At 41.4% G+C, this 22971-nt stretch overlaps 1 protein-coding gene across 1 annotated transcript in view; it reads left to right on the top strand.

The window, feature by feature from the left end:
• Positions 1 to 22971, top strand: part of DCC (DCC netrin 1 receptor) — a 926782-nt gene that overhangs the window by 734154 nt on the left and 169657 nt on the right. Inside the window, exons 17-18 of the mRNA XM_058168106.1 lie at positions 7893 to 8131; positions 16473 to 16611. Of these exons, the coding sequence (XP_058024089.1) occupies positions 7893 to 8131; positions 16473 to 16611 (378 nt within the window). The remainder of the gene's footprint in view (positions 1 to 7892; positions 8132 to 16472; positions 16612 to 22971) is intronic.

Genomic DNA, 22971 nt, shown 5'->3' with positions numbered 1-22971 from the left:
TGTGAAATTACTACTTCTCGGTTTGAAAGCGCTGTGTCATTCACACATTCAGCCAATGAGCTCCCTCATTAGAGATGCTACGGCAATTACACAGAGTCCATCCATATGGAAGCAGCTCTAGTAATACGTGAATTAATTATCCTTCTGTTTGGAAATGAAAAACCTGACCTATCCACCCTGAATATGCAGCAGAGTCCATAATAGCCCCCTTTTTTTGATAAATTTGACTACCTGCTAAAATGAGTCAATTGTGCCTTTGTCAAGATTCAGCTGGAAAGACTACTGATGGAGCAAAATTAAATGATTATGCTGCAAAGAAACGTATTATATTTTCACTGGTGGCTTTAACTCCGCGCAGGCCTTATGATAATGGTCTCTGCTCCAGCCATTTTACATTTCAAATGACCAAATTTAGGCATAATTTGAGGAAGTGTAATGCCAGTATACCCCAAAAGGGAAAGAGGGGGAGAGGGAGGGAGCTTCTTAACATTTATTATTCTGCTAAACTGAAGTTAATTAGCTCTAGACAGCCAAAGCAGAGATATCAACCAGAGTAAGAAAGTGAGGTCTCATTCAGAGATGGGGCATCCGTGGTAATGCAAGATGCTACAGTTTCCAGCACCATTCACATCTCCTCTCCTGACTCATCTTTCATTCAAGCTCAATGCTTGCGTGTTCCCAGTGGTCCAAGTTTTGTAGAGTTAGAACAGGAACATTAAGATGCAATGATGAATAATGGAAAGTAGAATTCAGGAAGGAGCAATAATTCAGGGACAGAGAATAGAGGAGGACGTTGACTTACAACCATTCATTTAGCATTTACCATTTAGCGTCCCATCCCATTCATATCTAACAAATTATCAGAGTTGGGAGGGACCTTGTAGGTCATCTAGTCCAATCCTCCATCCAAGCAGGAGACTCTACATCATTTCTGAGAGATGGCAGTCAAGTCTCTTCTTGAAAGCCTCCAGTGATGAAGTACCCACAACTTCTGAAGGCAAGCTGTTCCATTGGTTGATTGTTTTCCCTGTCAGAAAATTCCTCCTTATTCTTGGTGGAATCTCTCTTGATCAGTTTCCATCCATTATTCCTTGCCTGGACTTCAGGTGCTTTGCAAAACAGGTTGAACCCTTCCCCTCTGTGGCAGCCCATTAAATATTGGAACACTGCTATCATGTCTCCCCTGGTCCTTCTCCTCACTAGACTAGCCATGCCCTGTTCCTGTAACCGTCCTTCATAAGTTTGAGCCTCCAATTCCCTAATCATTTCTGGGAGTGGTTACAAACGGGAGTACATTCAGCCTATGGTACGGTCAACCCCAGCTTAAAAACATTGGTAGCCTTACAAAAGCACCAAGGTCGAAAGCACCAAGGTACTTCCAGGTTGAAACAATTAGCCAGTGACATCACTGTTGCCCAGGGGACAGCCAGTCGGGTGCTCCTTTCACGTCCCCATTAATGTGCCCACTGAAGTGGTACCTATCTACCTATCTGAGGTTGCTCACTTTGAACTGCTAGGCTGGCAGGAGCTAGAGTGAATGACAGGAGTTCATCCCACCACACAGCAGCACTCAGGTCTCAAACACGGGCTTGCGGATTGTCAACCTAGCATCTTAACCGTGTGAGCCACCATGTTCCTTCCATCTGAAGTTATAATAGCACTGGGGGAAAAAAGTGACTTAGAACAGATCTTTGCACTTACAATTCGTTCCCATAGTCACATGATCAAAATTGGGGAACTTTGCAACCAGCATGTATTGACTGCAGTTGCTGCATCCTGGGTTCATGTGATCACCATTTACAACCTTTCCAGGCAATGTCTGACAAGCAAAGTCAATGGGGGGGTTGGATTTTCTTAACAACCGCATGATTCACTTAATAACTTTCCAACTTTGTCAAAAAAAAAAAAAAGTTGTGACGTCAGAGAGGATTCACTTAAAAACTACCTTGCTTAGCAACAGAAATTCTAGTCCCAATCATAGTCGTAAGTCAAAGGCTCCTTTTGTTTCTACCTGGAAACCGCTTCTGGACTTTGTGCTAGAGGTTGAAAAAAAAATAAAACTTTGGTTTTGGGCTTTACCAATTAGATAGATATGGCGTTATGGACATGACTAGTTTAAACTACTATGTAAAAGTAAAAAAGTTGATACTCTTACCCTACTCTACTGCACCAGAGAGGGATGCGGTGGCTCAGAGGCTAGGATGTTGAGCTTGTCGATCAAAAGGTCGGCAGCTCGGCGGTTCGAATCCCTAGTGCTGCCGTGTAACGGGGTGAGCTCCCATTACTTGTCCCAGCTTCTGCCAACCTAGCAGTTTCGAAAGCACGTAAAAATGCAGGTAGAAAAAATAGGGACCACCTTTGGTGGGAAGGTAACAGCGTTCTGTGCGCCTTTGGCATTGAGTCATGCCGGCCACATGACCACAGAGATGTCTTTGGATAGCGCTGGCTCTTTGGCTTTGAAACGGAGATGAGCACTGTCCCCCAGTCGGCAATGACTAGCACGTATGTGAGAGGGGAACCTTTACCTTTTACTGCACCAAAGGGTGTCAATGCATTTTCTTTCTTTTTTCACATTCTTTTCCACACTTTTCCCTTCCCCTTTCCCTTCCCTATTTCTCCTTCTTTTTGCTTTTGTATTTTTTTTGCTATGTTATATCATAAATTAATAAAATTGTTATTAAAAAGTAAATAGGAACCAGTTGCCAAGCAAAAACAAGAAAGAAAGAAATGTAGTCTCAATTATAGTCATAAGTCAAGGAGTCCCTATATGTGTTTCCTGCAGAAAGTCTCAGCTTCACAGCCTTCCATCAATATCTTGGAAATAGCCATGGCCGAGAATTATGAGTTGGAAGGGATACTGCAGAGCCAGAAAGATTAGTAGCCCAACTCACCAAAAGTGGTTTTATATTGTCATTTGGGCATCAGTGTTTTAAATCGTTTTCCATAAGTACAGGTTATTGTAAGATGGAAAAGTTTCACAGGAAGATAAATGTGACATTCTTGCGGTACATTAATGATAGGTTATAACTCTTGGATCTGCAATGTCAAGATGAGATCATGTAAAAAAGAAAAAGTATGAAGGAAGAGTTTCATAAATACTTTTAATAAAATGGTTCGGTGTACCAGGAATACTCAATATAGCTTGTCTCTTCCCCTCCACCCCAAAATCTTACTAGGTAACTTTAAGGAAAACACTCTTTCTCATTTTTCTTGGAATAATACTAACCTGTCTTAAGAGGTGTTATAAGTTATGTTAAGACAGTAGAAGAGAAGTTGCCTGAACAATGAACAACACGATTCATATTCTTAATATAGTACAGTATTACCTTTTTTCCCGCTGCTGCAAAATGTACCATCTAATCATTCTTGATTCCTGGTGCATAGCCCAACCTCTTTAAAACATTTGCGTAGGAAGAAGGTTAAGTCACGGAGAGCAAAAAAATATATATGAAAAAATAGAAAAGTTACAAACCACATTTGTTCACAAGAAATAAGTGAACCAAACTACAGCAGGCTCATAATTATTCTAGAATTTTGCGAAATATTTCCATTAAAAAAAAACATACACTCTTGAAAAACAACAAAGAAAGAAGAAAGAACATTTTATCTCAGTCTCCCAAATACTCTTCCTAATATGTTCCTGGATCTTCTTTTTCTTTTGAAGCCTTAACAAGGATACATTTATCCGAAATGGTGAGATTACTTTTCCCCTTTTTAAAAATGTTTTAAAATATGCTACCTCCCCAGCTGGGTGTCTAACAACTAGATGATTTTATGGAACTCAAAGAAAAAGCTCTTTAAATTATCAAACTAATTATCCTTAGGGATTCATGGACCAGATAACATGTTCTCTGGAACTTGCTTCTCCTTTGCACCTGCTGATTTAACAGAGAACTTGCCCCTTTAGAAAATAGCTTACGAAGAAAATCAGAGATACAGGTAGTCCTCAACTTACATTTAACAATGTAAGTCATTTAACCATTTAACAATGGTTCAAGGTTACAGTTTGATGATGTTGAAAAAAAGTTACTTACAACACATCCTTTTCACTTATGGCTATCACAGCAACCCAGTGCTCAGGTGATCATGATTCAGGAGCTTGGCAACTGGAATGTATATGTATGACCCAGATTGTCTAGACCAGGGGTCTGCAAACTTGGCTCTTTTAAGACTTGTGGACTTCAACTCCCAGAGTTCCTCAGCCAGCTTTCCTTTGCTGGCTGAGGAACTCTGGGAGCTGAAGTCCACAAGTCTTAAAAGAGCCAAGTTTGCAGACCTCTGGTCTAGATCAGGGGTGTCAAACTCAAGGCCTGGGGGGGCGGATCTGGCCCACGGGGTGCTTAGATCTGGCCCACAAGCCACCCTGGAAGGGAAGGACCTTGGGAGGGCTGTATATTCCGTTTTTGCTGGCAGAGGATTGCGGGAGGCCATTCCAGCTCAAAATGGAGCTTGGGAGCCAGTTTCCACTGGCAGAGCACTCAGGCCACCACAGGCACCCCAACACAACTGATATCAAGCTTGCCACGCCTCCTGGCTATCCCACCCCCTCCCGAGGTCAAACATAACCCTAATGCGGCCCTCAATGAAATTGAGTTTGACACCCCTGGTCTAGACAGATGTAAGCTGCAATAAAGTCCTTTGTTGCCATGCTATCCCCTGGCAAATGGCCTTACAATGGCCCATAAAGCTCTACCTCAAACTTTCCCGAAGGCAGCCACCCACAGTCAGCTCAACACAGTCCCACAAACTAGAGCTAATACTCACCAGAAGTTATTTCAGTAGAGGGTTTCAATTTCATTTGCTACTGGTTCGCTCATGGGCGCGCATACAAATGCGCAGAAACGTCCGGGGTGATCCAGGGTGAACCTGTAGCAACCCACCACTGGGCAATTCACAAAGCAAGGAGGAAGTCTGTAGTCCAGAAACAAGATGCAAGTCCACAAGTCAAGGTCTGTAAGCCATAAACAAGGTTCAAGGTCCACAAGGCAAGATCAAGAGTCTTCAAGCAAGGTTCAATATCCAGAGGCAGAAACATGGTCCAAAGCAGAGTTTTTCCAAGGCTGGGAAAATAATTGTTCCTGACGAAGACACCCTCCCCCCCGGCCTCTGATTAAATCAACTAAAGCCAGGTGTTCCTTATGAGGAGGGGCAGGATGGCCTCCTCGCCAGCAGCCTTGTAGACCTCCTCTGAACTTACCTCTGTTCCACTCTCCCTGCCCTCGGATCAAATGGGGGAGGTAGCTGTTCCTCATCAGAGGGAATCTGCTACTTCTCCTCCCACTGCCTGTCTGCAGCTGATCCTCTTTGTGTTTGTGAGGGCAGGTAGCTCCCCATCTGGTTAACCACCCCCCTCAATGCCAAAGTGATATGGAACAGCAGCATCCTCAGCCCCTGGACTATCCAAACATTCCAGAGGAGACATGCCATCCCCATTGGATGGCCCTAGTTCCAACTCTTCCTCCTCCAAACCGGGATCTGTTGGGCCATGACAGTATTTATGATGGTCGCAGTATCCACCCAGGGTCATTGATTGCCAGTTGCAACCTTCCTGAGAGCTTTCAACAAGCAAACTTTTGATGAAGGAAGTTGGATTCATTTAATGGCTGTTGATTCACTGAACTGCAGTGATTTGCTTAACAACCACACAACAACGTTCAGTGCCAGATCTTGACTGTCTGTAGAAGACACAACATTGAACCCAGGGAAGTTGTACAGAGCTGGTGGTCAGGATTACTTCTGCCTACCATGTGCCCAAAATGGGAATTCCAGGAGGGAAAGGAATTTAAATCCTTCTTGAAAATTGCACTGTTCCTATCTGTCTGAATTCAGGATAGGTGCAAAATGCTTCCCATTAGAATTTCAAATCATTAGATATGTCTTGAATAATATGCATTGTTACATTCATAAATGGAAAAGGCCTCCAATTTAAACCAATCAAAAGTATTGTAGTTCTGATGAAGGCCCACTTGAGGAGAAGGAACATGTCTTTTTCTTTCTCTCCCGCCTCTCTGTGTAAGATCTATTGATTGAAACATTTTCAATCCTGACTTTATAAGGCCAACTGAATTTGTCAAGCCACAAAGGCAAAAACAAGAAAATTGACTGATACACAGAAATAGTTGGGTTGTTTATCCCTCAAGCGCTTGGTCTACAAGATTTTGAACAAAGCTACTAAGCATCATCAACCATAAATCATTTTAGCAGCATCAAATCAGGGAAAATGGACCTTCATTCCAACCAGAGCTGCAACAAAATAGTCATTCTATGATTTGCATGGTGTCGTGTCCCCCTCCCACTCCAACGACTGGGTCTAGGAAGTCCGTATCAAGCGTGGCAATGAAGCCTCTGCAGCTTGTCAAATTCCTTTGAGGTTTATCAGGGCAGGCAGGAGTCCAAGTTGTGATTTCAGTGATAGCAGCAAACTAGATGAAACTTTGCTTGACTCAAGGTTGGAATGCCAAAAGCAGGTCCTTTATATAGGCTGTGGGGTGTGGCTCTATGACTCAACATTTATCCAGGCCTGCCCCTTCTGCTGGCATCGCCTCTCAGATCTCCGGAAGCGAGGATCACTCTGACTTCTCTTCAGCTGGATCTGCTGTCAGTAATTCCAGCACGTGGCTGGCTTCCTGCTCACACGCTGTAAGAGTGATGTTTATCGGGCTTATCTGTTCACTCCTGACCTCCTCTCCGGCATGGGGCCAGGGCCGGGGGCTGGAGGCATGACAGGCCATTCCTCTTCATTATCAGACTCGGAGTCTGATAACAGGCCCAGGTGGATACGGGAGGGGCCTGGCTGAGGAGAGGAGGGAGGACGAGGCACAACACATGGTCCTTCAAGGACCAAACATATTCACTGGACCAGAAGAACTGACAGGGACCAGCACTTTCGTCAAAGTGATGAAAGCGGCATCACATTGTTGCGATGAAAGCCCCCAATCCTTTTATATGTCCCTGCAACTTTGTGGCACACATATGAAAGGGATGGAGCTTGTATATCGTTCCTTTCACCCTTTGCCCCTTATTCATCCCATAAATGCCCTTGACCAAACTTTTTCATTTTAATTTTCTTGCATTTCCCCAAATATTCACATAACTATGATACTGCCTCAACATCCCATAGCATTACTATGCCATCTTTAAAACTTTGCTTTGCCCACATATCTCCTCCTTCTGCTCCCTTACCTTCTTTTCTTCCTTCCTTCCTTCCTTCCTTCCTTCCTTCTTTCTTTCTTTCTTTCTTTCCTTCCTTCCTTCCTTCCTTCTTTCCTCCCTCCCTCCCTTCCTCCATTTTATTTACTTTTATCATTTGGTGTGCTATACCAGACCACATGTTTTTCTTTAAAATTTCTGTTTATTAAATTTATATATGTATATCAATAAATTGTATTTAGATTTATAATACAAGTATCTGGAATCTAGCCTGCTCACACAGACAATCAGTTGAATTATCACATCCAATTTCTCATAATGGGGTATATTGTGTTTATCAGGCTTTCAAGTCAATGCCATGCCTTCCATATGTGCAGGGATTTTGAAACTTGTGTATAATTTTCAGGTTTCATTATAAATGTGTGTACATGCATTGTACGAGGCAAGGTAAATGTGGCAAATTCCATAGAACGGCAGGAGGGAAGAAAATTGTGTATTCAGTATGAATTTAAGTGTGCCTTTTAACCCAGTGAATTTGATCACCATAATGTGACAATTGTTTCTCCCTGATCGTTCAATTAATGGCTGTTTTTCTCTATTCTTCTCCCATCATTCTTATTCTCATACATTTAACGCATTGTGATGTGCATCTCACTGGTGGTTGTTTTGTCAATTTATTTGACTATTCCACATCTTTGTTTTTAATTTGTGGTATGCTCATTTTTGGTGGCTTTGTGACCCAGATCCCATTGACCCATTAGAAGTTGATTTTTATCCTTTGCTTGATGATTTCCCTACCTCAGTCCCAGATATCTCCACCCCCATGCTCCCACCAGTAGGTGTCCAGGCTGTTGCATTAACCCATGATGCTGTGAGGGTCAGCTGGGCAGACAACTCTGTTCCCAAGAACCAGAAAACCACAGAAGTTCGGTTTTACACAGTGCGATGGAGAACCAGCTACTCTACAAATGCTAAGTACAAGGTGAGAGCTTGGAAGCCATTATTTCCTCAACCTTTATCTGGATTTGTTTGAGATTGACGCTTCATGGCATACTCCACAATTCCAGAAGCAGAGAATACTGTAATCTAGACCACATGGTACTGTAATATTACAGGATCCATTGGAGCCATCAATAGTTTAGACAGGAAACCAGTAAGGGACTTGCATGATCAAGATATAAACAATAAAAATATGAGATCCGTGGTGCTTTCTAAGCTTGGTGGTTTTCTTGCAGATGTTTCAGGACCAAACTAGGTAACATCATCAGTTCTAGATTAGTTTCATTACCTAGTTTGGTCATGAAACGTCTGCAAGAAAGCCACCAAACTCAGAGACCACTAAGGACCCAACAGTTCAACCCTGAGCTACAAATATTCTCTTCTATCAGTATTGAAACACTGTTAACAATTTGTAAATGCATTGACTGTTGGGATGGATAAATCTGTCAAAATAAATTTTGCTCATTTTGCTCAAATTCTCTTATCTATCCTTTTTCCAAATTAGTGTGTAATTGTAAAATCATTTGAAAGTGGGAAAGTCACAAGCACATCCTTATTTAATAGAAATATTTTTATCCATACTTCCCATGATATACACATTTTTTTTTTGCCGTTCCTAGTTTAAACTTTTTTTCCCAAAACTTCATTTATTCAGGGTGCTGTAAACTGAATTGCAAATTCAGAAAAAAAAATGTGGATAGAAATCTATGCTTACTTTATTTTATTGCTTTAGAGTAAGACCAAAGAAATATACGTGTAGAAAAAACATAGTATATAAATAATTCCAGCTCCTGTATAATTTTGGGAAGTACAACCTGGCTGTAATGCAAGCCAAAGCATTGAGGAGCACTTTGCAGACTCATAGAGTCATAATTCTATGATCGGAAAGAGAAAATAGAAACAAAAAATGCAGCTGTCCTTGCACACTATGTATATTTTTGTCAATTTTCCTTTTCAGCTAATGCCAAGAGTGAGAAATGTGGCTGGCCACAGATGACTGATTTTATTCATTATTACAGCATTTTATATACTGTCTGTCAGTGGTTTAGAAGAAAACAAAATTTAGTTCAAAACAAAATGAAAACCTAAAACAGAAGGAAAAAAAGTCTACCTAAAACAAATCGGTATCTAGGGGTCTCTATTTTAATTTCCTCAATAACATCTCCATGGTGCCATGGTGGCACAGTGGCTAGAATGCAGTTTCGCAGGCTAACTCTGCCCACTGCTAGGAGTTCAATCCTGACAGGCTCAAGGTTGACTCAGTCTTCCATCCTTCAGAGGTTAATGAAATGAGGAGCCAGACTGTTGGGGGCAATATGCTGACTCTGTAATCTGTTTTGAGAGGACTATAAAGCCTGCAAAGTGGTATATAAGTCTACGTCCTATTGCTATTGTTATTGCTATAAATATATATAAAAGGTTGACTCAGTCTTCCATCCTTCTGAGGTTGATGAAACGAGGAGCCAGACTGTTGGGGGCAATATGCTGACTCTAATCTGTTTTGAGATGGCTATAAAGCCTGCGAAGTGATATATAAGTCTATGTGCTATTGCTATAAAGATGATTGAGGAAAATCGTTATTCTTGACATATGTGTAAAGGAAGAAGGGGTTTTTCACTTGCTCGTCTCCACCAAAAAGGGAACATTTTATGATATTAACCGAAGTAAGGTTTATCTGTGGGCAGTTGTCTTCTTGAAAATGTCCAAAGATCTTAATAGGAAACTAAGAAAAGGTAGAATTATTTATTCAATTTATATAGCCACCCAACTCATACATAGGTGACTCCAAAGAGCTTCTAACATTTTTTTTAAAAAAAACCCTCCACTATATAATAAAAACCCATAAGAACCACCATCAGGAAATTCAGTGGCTGGTTTGCACGCTTCACTAAGGATGATATGTGGAGAGACTAGTTCAGATTGTTAGTTATCTGCACCCCCAGATACTTAATATTATTGACTACTTCTAGGGCTGCATCCTTGATACCGAGATGAATATGACCATGCTGGCTCTTTCCAAAATCTACAATGATCTCCTTTGTTTTATTAACATTTACAACCAGATGGGGCCACCACCGAGAAGAGTCTTTTTTGTAGGTGTCTTTCAAAAGAATTTGCCTGACTTTGTCATCCATTAATATGATACATGCTAAAATATGAGGCTGAATGCCCTATATTTCAATCTATCCACATTGCCATCACATCCCTGTTTTGAGGAAGGATTGTCTCTGATTCCCCATTCCATATCTTGCATGAAGTCTTCACCATTTGCTCTCTCTTCCCTGTTGTGTTCTATACCAGGGGTCTCCAACCTTGACAACTTTAAGACTTGTGGACTTCAACTCCCAGAATTCCTCACCCAGCTTTGCTGGCTGAGGTATTCTGGGAGTTGAAGTCCACAAGTCTTAAAGTTGCCAAGGTTGGAGACCCCTGTCCTACACCACAAAGTTCAGCGAGTATGCTGGATTGGATTTCTGAATTCATCCATTTTCTGGTTTCCCATGGTTCCATTGAACTGACCCGATGATCTAAGTAATCTTCCCTACACCTGACATTAAAAAAAATGAAACAAATCCCAAGGTAGAAGCCAGTTAACTGCAGTATGAAGTATGGATGCATTTCAGAGGTGGGATTCAGCCACTTCTGTCCAGTTCGGAAGAACCAGTAGCGGCAATTGCGGGAGGCTCCGCCCACCCATCCATCCATAATGGGTGATCACTGCACATGCGTGGAAGGTTGTGCACATGCGCAGAGGCGCCGCATGTGAGCAAAGTGAGCGCACGCTTGCGCGCTCTCACATTCCCGGTAGGGAAAGTAAGTGAATCCCACTTCTGATGCATTTGCTGGTCTTAGTTGAACATGTGCTGCAAATCCCCCAAATAAATCACTAAGCTAAATTTTAATTATATATATGCATATGTATATGTGTGTATATATATATATATATATATATATATATATATATATATATATATATATATATATATATATATATATATAATATATATAGATATATATATATGTGTGTTTTCTGAGGTTTTCACGGGTGTTTGTATATAGGTCTTTGGTTGTTCGGGTTTTCTCCCGTGTACACCAGACCCACACTCACAAGGTCCACACAGGATGTCACCACCGCACATCCACCCAGAAAGCAGACCCAAACCCACACTGATCATGAAGCACGACCAAGGACCAGAAGCCAGACCGCAGCTGCAACATTAGCCATTTCAAACCCCTCCAATCCATTCATGCAGCAGACTGACACCCACTATGAAGATGTAGCACGACCACAAAGCCAAACAACAGCTATGCAGCTCACCAGCTCAAATCCCCCTGCAGCACAGACTAGACTGAGCACAACCAAGCCCCCACCAACACAGGACACACCCCCAGCCAATCAGAGCACAGAAAAACCCCCAGCCAATCAGAGCACAGCCAAGCTCCCACCCAATCAGTTCAAACCCCCACTAGCAGTTAAAAGGAAGAAACAGCTGCGATCACACATTGCTCCCAGAAGCACGAAGCTGAAGCCTGAAGATGACGAATGAGACTTCATCGAAACGTCGCCAAGACACTTCCAATCTTACACGGGAGAAAACCCGAACAACCAAAGACCTATATATATATATATATATATATATATATATATATACACACACACACACACATACATAAATATATATATATATATACATACATACACACACACACACACACACACACACACACACATACCGGAGTGAAATGTAAAATTTGTTACTACCGGTTCTTTGGGTGTGGGAAACAGGCTGTTTCCTGCCTCCAGAGGGTCTGGCTGGTGGTGGGGAAGGCTCGTTTTTCTCTCTCACCTGGCTCCAGAGCCTGTCTAGGAGTCTGGGGTGGGTGGAAAAGTACCTTTCTCACCCCTCCCCAGGCCCTCCAGAGGCCAGAAATGACTCTAGGAGTCTCTGGAGGCTGGGGACAGCAAAAAATGTCACTTCCTGTCCAACCGGAAGGTGGTAAACGGGCCGTTTCTGGCCTCCGGAGGGCCTCCAGGGAGATGGGGAAGGCCATTTTCCACCACCACTACCACCCCAAACTCCTAGAGAGGCTCTGGAGCCAGGTGAGAAAGAAAAACAGGCCTACCGGGCCATCGCATGTCAGGAGCAGGGGGGGGAGAGTCACGTGTGCATGCTCATGGGTGGGGTGCATAGAATTATGGGTGTGGGCACATGCGCGCACGCCCCCACTCCACCCCACCCCATCCTGGCATGTGATGGCAAAATGGTTAGCCATCATTGACTTATGAGAAGCCTTTAAGCAGGATATGGAGTCAATAGTCCTTTGGCTGTTTTTTTCCAGGAACTGTCACACTTTGAATCCTAACAGCATAGTAGCTATGGATACCATTGAAGTATTTCATTGGATAGGATAGATAATAAAAATGGTTGTGACTGGTATGGTTTTCAAATTTATCTGAAAATTCATGAGGAAAAAATGATGTTCTTTCAAAAAAATCTGAGATTTCAGTTTATTTTACATTATGATAATCCCTAATCATAAGGGATTTATCAATATCAATATCAAAAAGTATCATAAAAGATGACCGGTTCCCAAGTCTGACCTATGCTCACGTATGTTCTGTATGCCTTTAAAATTGAATGATCTCACATCCTAGCCTTGATGCTCCTTTACTTTATGCGCTTTTCTCTTATTCTATTATTGTCTGACATACTTTAAAATGAAACTTGTCATATTCAAATGGTTCTTTGATATGAGTTTAAATAAAAGGAAATAAGGGAAGATGTTGAATATGAATACTTTAAAATTGCCTTATCCATCAGTTCTGTACTATCATCAAAAAGAATAATGCAATTTTGACCACTTTGATTAACTTAAAACCACTCATACAAATGTCATGATGATGTGTACAATACCAATAGCACTTAGACTTATATACTGCTTCACAGTGCTTTTACGACCCTCTCCAGGCGGTTTAGAGAGTCAGCCTATTGCCCACAACAATCTGGGTCCTTATTTTACCCATCTCGGAAGGATGGAAAGCTGAGTCAACCTTGAGCTGGTCAGGATTGAACTCGTGGCTGTGGGTGAAATTAGCCTGCAATACTGCATTCTAACCAGCACATCACATAGCTCTGCATACACACAGACACACACACACACAAACAATGTCCAAAACAATGATTTATTTTCATTTACTTGATTAAATATGTATGAAGGTTGCTCAAACGGGTCTTCTTGAAAAGGGATTCTAGCAAAGATTTGAAAATGCCTTCATTTAAGACCAAAATGGCGGCTCCCTAGATGGCTGAGCTTGTTGATCTGAAAGGTCGGCAGTTCGAATCCCTAGTATAGGTCTCCTGCATGAGCAGGGGGTTGGACTATATGACTTCCAAGGTCCCTTCCAACTCTGTTACTGTTACTTCAAATCACATTTTACAGGATGTCAAAAAAATAATATGCCTGTTCTTTTTCATTGTTGTTCCTTTAAAGAACAGCAATACATTTTTTTACATATTATTGCATTGCTAAAAGTTATTTTTTTAAAAATCTAATCTACTCTCCCAAGTCTGACACACTTTCAGCCCTTCCAGGAAGCAACGTGGGAAAAGAAGAGTCTGGGATGAAGTAGAAGGGTTTTTCTGCTATGGAGCGCTGCTCATTTATTTTAAAAGAGACTTTAATTTACTTTCATATCCTTCTCTTGCCTTTCTTACCTGGATAGTCTCTATCCTGAAGAGAATTCAGAGTAAGGAGAGATGTCAGCCTGATATTTTATAGCAGTGGTAGTCAACCTGGCCCCTACCGCCCACTAGTGGGTGTTCCAGCTTTCATGGTGGGCAGGTGGGGTTTTGTCCGATACTGAAGCACTTTCCTTTTTTTAAATTTAATTGACTTTTTAAAAAATTTCATAGCATTATTTAAAAACATTTTCATTAGGTTTTCATAAAATTCCCCATGACAATTTAAATTTCTGAAAATATACTATTTGTCTTGCCCGCGCATAAGTTTAGTTCATGTTACGTAAGTGAAACTAAATGGCACTATAGTGCGACCGCAAACAAAAGAGCCTCATCCCAGAATACCTCGCGCATCTCCCCCCACACCACCCAGCTGTAACAGACAAACAGAGCTGGTAGCCGGCACCCCCCCCAAAACCCAATCCATGATGCGCAAGAGGCATAGCATTACTGTGGAACCGGTGGGCAGTTAGAAAAGTTACTACTAGCAGAGATACAAAAGTGGGCGGTAGGTATAAAAAGGTTGACTACCCCTGTTTTATAGTAACATGAAACAGAAGAATGTAAAACAGAAGTTGGTAGAAGAGGGCATTGTTCCTAAGAGTGGGAGGAAAGGAAGGAAGGAAGGAAGGGAGGAAGGAAGGGAGGGAAGGAGGGAGGGAGGGAGGGAAAGAGAGAGGGAGGGAGGGAAAGAAAGAGAGAGAGAGAGAGAAAGGAAGGAAGGAAGGAAGGAAGGAAGGAAGGAAGGAAAGAAAGAAAGAAAGAAAGAAAGAAAGAAAGAAAGAAAGAAAGAAAGAAAGAAAGAAAGAAAGAAAGAAAGAAAGGAAAAGAGGGTAGGAGGAAGGAAGGATGGAAGGAATTAACTTCCTTCTCCATTATAATTCATAATGACAATTTTGTTACATTTTGTAAGCCATCTAAGGCTGACAGACTCAGGGAAAAAAAATAATCACTAGGAATTCAACTGGTTCATTCATAACAAAGCCTTGAGTGTTACCCCTGGAGATGACAAAATTGTAGAAGCAGTAGCTCAATCAAGAAGAGGTTGTCCACCATGATTAATACTGATGCCTAATGGTTTCAGACACAAACCATTTTTGAGTTTGGATCAAGTACAATAAATCAAGAACCTCACAGGAATGGAAAGTTTTGAGGGAAATGAAAAATGTGGGAGAAATGGTCTCTTTAGTGGCCTCCAGTATGATTGATCTTTAAAGACACAGATTTTCTTTTCTTTTCTTTCTAGTCAGCAGATACAACAGCCTTGAGCCATACTGTGTCTGGTCTTAAGCCAAATACCATGTATGAGTTCTCTATCCTGAAGAGAATTCAGAGTAAGGAGAGATGTCAGCCTGATATTTTATAGCAGTGGTAGTCAATCTGGCCCCTACCGTCCACTAGTGGGTGTTCCAGCTTTCATGGCGGGCAGGTGGGGTTTTGTCCGATACTGAAGCACTTTCATTTTTTAAAATTTAATTGACTTTTAAAAAAAATTCATAGCATTATTTAAAAACATTTTCATTAGGTTTTCATAAAATTCCCCGTGACAATTTAAATTTCTGAAAATATACTATTTGTATCACCCGCGCATAGGTTTAGTTCATGTTACGTAAGTGAAACTAAATGGCGCTATAGTGCGACCGCAAACAAAAGAGCCTCATCCCAGAATAGCTCGCGCATCTCCCCCGACACCACCCAGCTGTAACAGACAAACAGAGCTGGTAGCCGGCACCCCCCCCCCCCAAACCCAATCCATGATGCGCAAGAGGCATACGCAGACGACTATACATGGCGCATTACTGTGGAACCGGTGGGCGGTTAAAAAAGTTTACTACTAACATAGATACAAAAGTGGGCGGTAGGTATAAAAAGGTTGACTACCCCTGTTTTATAGTAACATGAAACAGAAGAATGTAAAACAGAAGTCGGTAAAAGAGGGCATTGTTCCTAAGAGTGGGAGGAAAGGAAGGAAGGAAGGAAGGGAGGAAGGAAGGAAGGAAGGAGGAAGGAAGGAAGGAAAGAAAGAAAGAAAGGAAAAGAGGGTAGGAGGAAGGAAGGAAGGAAGGAAGGAAGGAAGGAAAGAAAGAAAGAAAGAAAGAAAGAAAGAAAGAAAGAAAGAAAGAAAGAAAGAAGAAAGAAAGAAAGAAAGAAAGAAAGAAAGGAAAAGAGGGTAGGAGGAAGGAAGGATGGAAGGAATTAACTTCCTTCTCCATTATAATTCATAATGACAATTTTGTTACATTTTGTAAGCCATCTAAGGCTGACAGACTCAGGGAAAAAAAATAATCACTAGGAATTCAACTGGTTCATTCATAACAAAGCCTTGAGTGTTACCCCTGGAGATGACAAAATTGTAGAAGCAGTAGCTCAATCAAGAAGAGGTTGTCCACCATGATTAATACTGATGCCTAATGGTTTCAGACACAAACCATTTTTGAGTTTGGATCAAGTACAATAAATCAAGAACCTCACAGGAATGGAAAGTTTTGAGGGAAATGAAAAATGTGGGAGAAATGGTCTCTTTAGTGGCCTCCAGTATGATTGAGCTTTAAAGACACAGATTTTCTTTTCTTTTCTTTCTAGTCAGCAGATACAACAGCCTTGAGCCATACTGTGTCTGGTCTTAAGCCAAATACCATGTATGAGTTCTCTGTCATGGTGACCAAAGGTCGGAGGTCAAGTACATGGAGCATGACAGCTCATGCTACGACATATGAAGCAGGTAGGTCTCTAGAAAAATTCGAATAAGGCTTTTTTCCCCCCAAATTTGATGCTTCGTTTAATTACATTAAAAACCATTTCCTTATACTGTCCACACAGATTGCAATATATCATAAATAGTGTTAAAAATGAATTATTTTAATTGAAACTTTTTTTTAGAATGCAGTGGACGATTCATTTAACATTTGTTTAATCTACTTATTTTGAGGCCAAGTTGATACACTCTGATGCATGGGATACTTGGATGACATAAATAAATAAAGATCCTTTTTTTAATTTTTTCACTACTGCTAAGTGGTGGTTGATATCTACCACAATTTAAAGCATGTAGAAATTATGGTGATAATAATTACAATTTTACTAATAATTGGTGATGCAGTTGAAGTCAGCATAGTATACTAATATTTATAACGAAAATTATGGGTCTGTTTTCAAACTCGTAAAGTCTCATTTTCTTCAGAGTTATATATTAGTCTTCATTTATAGAATAGAATAGAATAGAATAGAAAGGAAGTGTGAGGAAGGAAAAGGTGAAGCTCTCAGTGTACATAAAAGAAAAGATACATTCATCAAGGTACAACATTTGCAACACAATTGATGATCAATATCAAAATATCAAAATAATTTTTGATATATCAAAAATTGATATATTGATCATCAATTGTGTTGTAAATGTTGTACCTTGATGAACGTATCTTTTCTTTTATGTACACTGAGAGCATATGCACCAAGACAAATTCCTTGTGTGTCCAATCACACTTGGCCAATAAAATTCTATTCTATTCTATTCTAATATATCAATATAAATCATAAGGATTGCCAGCAACAAGTTATAGTCATACAGTCATAAGTGGAAAGAGATTGGTGATGGGAACTATGAAACGATTAATAGTAGTGCAGATTCAGTAAATAGTCTGACAGTGTTGAGGGAATTATTTGTTTAGCAGAGTGATGGCCTTCGGGAAAAACTGTTCTTGTGTCTAGTTGTTCTGGTGTGCAGTGCTCTATAGCGTCATTTTGAGGGTAGGAGTTGAAACAGTTTATGTCCAGGATGCGAGGGATCTGCAAATATTTTCACGGCCCTCTTCTTGATTCGTGCAGTATACAGGTCCTCAATGGAAGGCAAGTTGGTAGCAATTATTTTTTCTGCAGTTCTAATTATCCTCTGAAGTCTGTGTTTTTCTTGTTGGGTTGCAGAACCGAACCAGACAGTTATAGAGGTGCAAATGACAGACTCAATAATTCCTCTGTAGAATTGGATCAGCAGCTCCTTGGGCAGTTTGAGCTTACTGAGTTGGCGCAGAAAGAACATTCTTTGTTGTCCTTTTTAATGATGTTTTGATGTTAGCTGTCCATTTGAGATCTTGCATATGATAGAACCCAGAAATTTGAAGGTTTCTACTGTTGATACTGTGTTGTCAAGTATTGTGAGAGGTGGAAGTATGGAAGGGTTTTCCTAAAGTCTACCACCATTTCTACGGTTTTGAGTGTGTTCAGTTCCAGATTGTTTTGGTTGCACCACAAGGCTAGTCGTCTGACCTCTCGTCTATATGCGGATTCATCATTGTCTCAAATGAAACCGATCACTGTTGTGTCATCTGTGAACTTCAGTAGTTTTACAGATGGATCGTTGGAGATGCAGCCATTGGTATACAGAGAGAAGAGAACTGGGGAGAGCAAACAGCCTTGGGGGGCTCCTGTACTAATTGTACAGGTATCTGATGTGATTCTGCTTAGCTTCACCTGATGCTTCCTGTCTATTAGGAAGCTTGTGATCGCTTACAAGTCTGTTCAGGTACCTGGTTTAGCTTAGTTAGAAGAGTGTCTGGAATGATGGTACTGAGTGCTGAACTAAAGTCTACAAAGAGGACCCTTGCATAGATCTTTGGAGACTCAAGATGTTGTAGGATGTAGTGCAGAGCCATATTAACAGCATCATCTGTTGATCTATTTGCTTGGTATGCAAATTGCAAGGGGTCTAACAGCGGATCCGTGATGGTTTTCAGGTAGGAAAGCACTAGCTTTTCAAAGGTTTTCATGACTACAGATGTTAGAGCAACTGGTCTGTAGTCATTCAGTTCCTTGATGGTGGGCTTCTTCGGCACTGGGATGATAGTAGAGCGTTTGAAGCAAGAAGGAACATAGCACATCTCTAGCAATTTATTGAAGATACGGGTGAAGATGGGGGCTAATTGGTCAGCACAGACTTTTAAGCGAGAAGGAGTTATCTTGTCTGGGCCTGGAGCTTTTCCTGGCTTTTGTCTGTGAAATAGGTCCTGCACTTCCTTTTCTGTGATCACTAGGGGTTGTGAACCCGATGGGATGGGGTCAGTTGTAGGAGGCTTGGCTATTGTTGGTGTGTCTGAGATGGGGGTTGTGGAGATAGGTGGCTGTAGTTTCCTTTCAAACCTGCAGTAAAACACATTCAGGTCATCTGCCAGTTGTTGATTACCTTTAGCCTGGGAAGGAGGTTTGCCATAGCCGGTGATATTTTTAAGAGTTTTCCACATGTTTGCTGGTTCATTTGCTGAAAATTGATTCTTTAGCTTTTCAGAGTAGCTTCTTTTGCTGCTCTTATCTCCTTGTTAGTGCATTTCTGGCCTGATTGTATAGCATTTTATCACCTACTCTGTAGGCTTCCTCTTTGGAATGTCGTAGCTGCTTAAGTTTAGGTGTAAACCAAGGTTTGTTATTACTGTGTATTCGCAAGTTGCTTGTACGTACATAGGTCTTCACAGAAGCTGACATATGATGTTACAGTATCTGTGAGTTCATCCAGGTCTGCAGAGGTATCTTTAAAATATTCCAATCAGTGCAGTCAAAACATGCCTGTAGCTTTAATTCTGATTCCTCCGTCCAGGTTTTCACTGATTTAATTATTGGTTTTATGGCTTTAAGTCTTTGCCTGTAAGCAGGTACAAGGTGAATCATGCAATGATCAGAGTATCCTACAGCTGCACGTGGTAAAGACCGATAGGCATCTTTTAGTGTTGTGTAGCAGTGGTCTAGAGTATTCTTGCCTCTGGTGGGACAATTGACATGCTGAAAGTATTTTGGTAGTTCTTTCCTTAAGTTTGCCTTGTTTAGATCTCCCAAAACAATGGCCAGTGAATCAGGGTGTTTGGCTTCAGCCTCCATGATTTGGTCAGCTAGAGTTCGTAATGCCTTGTTTACACAGGCTTGTGGTGGGACATAAACAGCAATTAGAAGAAATGAGGAAAATTCACGAGGCGAATAGTAAGGTTTGCAGTTGATAATTAGAGTCTCTAAATTGTTGTCACAGAATTTGTAAATTATGTTAAAATCTTGACACCAGGTTGAATTAATATATAGGCATAAGCCTCCTCCTTTCTTTTTACCAGATGTTTCTGGAATCCTGTCTGATCGTTCAATTTGAAATCCTGGAATGTTCAGGCTGCTATTTTCAATTGATTCATTTAACCAGGTTTCAGAGAAGCATAGGACTGCTGAATTGCGAAAATCAGAATAGTATTTGTTTAAGAGGAGTATTTCATCCATCTTATTTGCAAGTGAGCGTATATTTGTTAGGAAAATTGAAGGCAGAGGAGTTTTAATGCGACTTCTTAATCTGTTTAAGATCCCAGATCGTTTACCTCGTTTCCGTCGTTTGGTTTTTTTAGTAATCCATGGCTCCGTGGGAATTGCCTCCTCCTGTGTTAGAATCTCCTCCGTGTTTGTAAAGACAGGCGGGGGTGAGATTAAAGAAAGCTGCTCCTTAAAGAAATGTTCCTTAAGTAGTTTCTGTCTGGGAGGTCTACAAGCTGATGTCCACCACACATGTTAAAATGGGTGGAGCTTCAAATGTGTGACCGTGATCCCCTCTTGACTTTTTCCATCCTCTGTGGACACTTTTGCTTTCATCCAGAACTTATCTAACAGTGAAGTTTCTCTATTTGCTAACATTAAGTGAAAGTATACTCTGCGAAGAGAACAAAAAAGGTGTTCTGTCTCCTTCCCCACTTCAGACCCACGAGCTGGCCTTCAGCCAGTGGATTCACGGCTCTTATCAGTCCTGGCAGAGAAATTGCAGCTGCCTGCCAAAGTTCAAACAGAGTAAGACTTTCAGCTCTCTTTGAAACGGTTCAGCTAAACTTTGCTTCCCGTGGAATGAGAGCTCCTTATATATCCTGTGGGGTGGGGCTCCTGCCCCACCCTTCCCTTTGATGACGCCGCCTCTCTAATCTTCTGAAGCGCGGGTCGATCCAAGCTTGATTATTATTATTATCAGCTGGGTCTGAAGGTGTAGCCTGGGGAAGGGAGGAATCAGGGGATGACGGCCTCATTACGTCCTCCGACTGGTCTGGTTCTGGCTCCTGGAGCCAGGCCAAAGGAATCGGTGCTCCCGAGGTAAGCCTTACCGGCTCTTCCCCCTCACTCTCTGAGTCACTTTCGGGCATGGGGCCAGGTTCGGGGGCTGGAGTCATAACAAAAGGCTACTACGTGGAGGAAAATTTTAACACTGCTAAAAAGAATAAAATATTTCCAAATGTATTATTAGTTTAAATTTAGCCCTCAGGGTGATTTGACCTAGCAGCTTCTTTTGTAGAATGCAAAATTTCTCTTTCTGTTTTATCAAGAGAGCCGCTTAAGACCAGGTTGTTGAAACGTGGGGTTCAGCTGAAGGCAACATTTCCTTTTGAAATGTATGAATTGATCAAATTCATATCTCTGTTGATAAAATTCATATATAAGTATATAAAATGTTGAGAGTTTTGTGCTACTCCATATATATATGGAGTATATATATATATATATATATATATATATATATATATATATATATATATATATATATATATATTTGTTTTCTGTGGTTTTCACGGGTGTTTGTATATAGGTCTTTGGTTGTTCGGGTTTTCTCCCGTGTAAAATTGGAAGTGTCTTGGCGACGTTTCGAAGTCTCATTCGTCATCTTCAGGCTTCAGCCGTGCTTCTGGGAGCAATGTGTGATCGCAGCTGTTTCTTCCTTTTAACTGCTAGTGGGGTTTGAACTGATTGGGTGGAGCTTGGCTGTGCTCTGATTGGATGGGGTTTTTTCTGTGCTCTGATTGGCTGGGGGTGTGTCCTGTGTTGGTGGGGGCTTGGTTGTGCTCAGTCTAATCTGTGCTGCAGGGGGATTTGAGCTGGTGAGCTGCACTGCTGTTGTTTGGCTTCGTGTTCGTGGTCGTGCTACATCTTCGTAGTGGGTGTCAGTCTGCTGCATGTATGGATTGGAGGGGTTTGAAATGGCTAATGTTGCAGCTGCGGTCTGGCTTCTGGTCCTTGGTCGTGCTTCCTGATCAGTGTGGGTTTGGGTCTGCTTTCTGGGTGGATGTGGTGGTGACATCCTGTGTGGACCTCGTGAGTGTGGGTCTGGTGTCATTCCTCGTGTTAGGGACACGTTTGTCAATAAGGGCAGGTTTCCAAATGGCTGGTAGGCGGGAGGTATCATCTCGTTTGTTCATGCTGTGTGGGCGTTTTTCTATCTCGATGGCTTCTCTGATTATTCTGTTGTTAAAGTGTTCAGTTTTGGCGATAGTTCTGGTCTTTTTAAAGTCAATATCGTGTCCTGTGACTTTAAAGTGTTGGACCAGGGAAGAAGTTGGTTCCTCTTTTTTGAATGAGTTCTTGTGTTCTTCAATGCGTGCACTTATTCTTCTGTTGGTTTGTCCAATGTATGTGGTGGGGCAGGCGGTGCATATCCCTCTTCACCCAAGTGCCAATCAAAGAAGCCTTGACAGCTATCCAAAACAAATATAACCCCCCCAAACACATACTAGATCTGACCAACCACTGCCTATCCAACACATACTTCATCTATAACGGACAAAAATACAAACAAATAGAAGGCGCACCCATGGGATCACCCCTCTCACCTGTCATTGCCAACCTCTACATGGAACACTTTGAAACCCAAGCACTAGAAAAATCTGATCACAAACCCAAACTCTGGCTCAGATCGTGAGCGACACCTTCATAATCTGGCCACACGGGAAAGAAAACTTGAAAACTTCCTCACACACCTCAATAGCCTACACCCCAAAATACAGTTCACCATGGAAACAGAAGTTAACAACCAACTTCCTTCCTAGATGTCTTAGTCTACAAGAAACCCAATGGCTCCTAGGACACACCATCTACCAGAAGAAAACACACACAAACCGCTATCTGCATGCACTCTCACACCACCACCCAGCACAGATCAACTCCGTAGCCAAGTTGATACACTCTGATGCATGGGATACTTGGATGACATAAATAAATAAAGATCCTTTTTTTAATTTTTTCACTACTGCTAAGTGGTGGTTGATATCTACCACAATTTAAAGCATGTAGAAATTATGGTGATAATAATTACAAT

The sequence above is a fragment of the Ahaetulla prasina genome, chromosome 2, assembly GCF_028640845.1.
Source record: "Ahaetulla prasina isolate Xishuangbanna chromosome 2, ASM2864084v1, whole genome shotgun sequence".
Classification (NCBI taxonomy): Eukaryota; Metazoa; Chordata; class Lepidosauria; order Squamata; family Colubridae; genus Ahaetulla; species Ahaetulla prasina.
The sequence above is the reverse complement of the archived record's forward strand: the minus strand, read 5'-3'. Positions and strand labels throughout refer to the sequence as shown.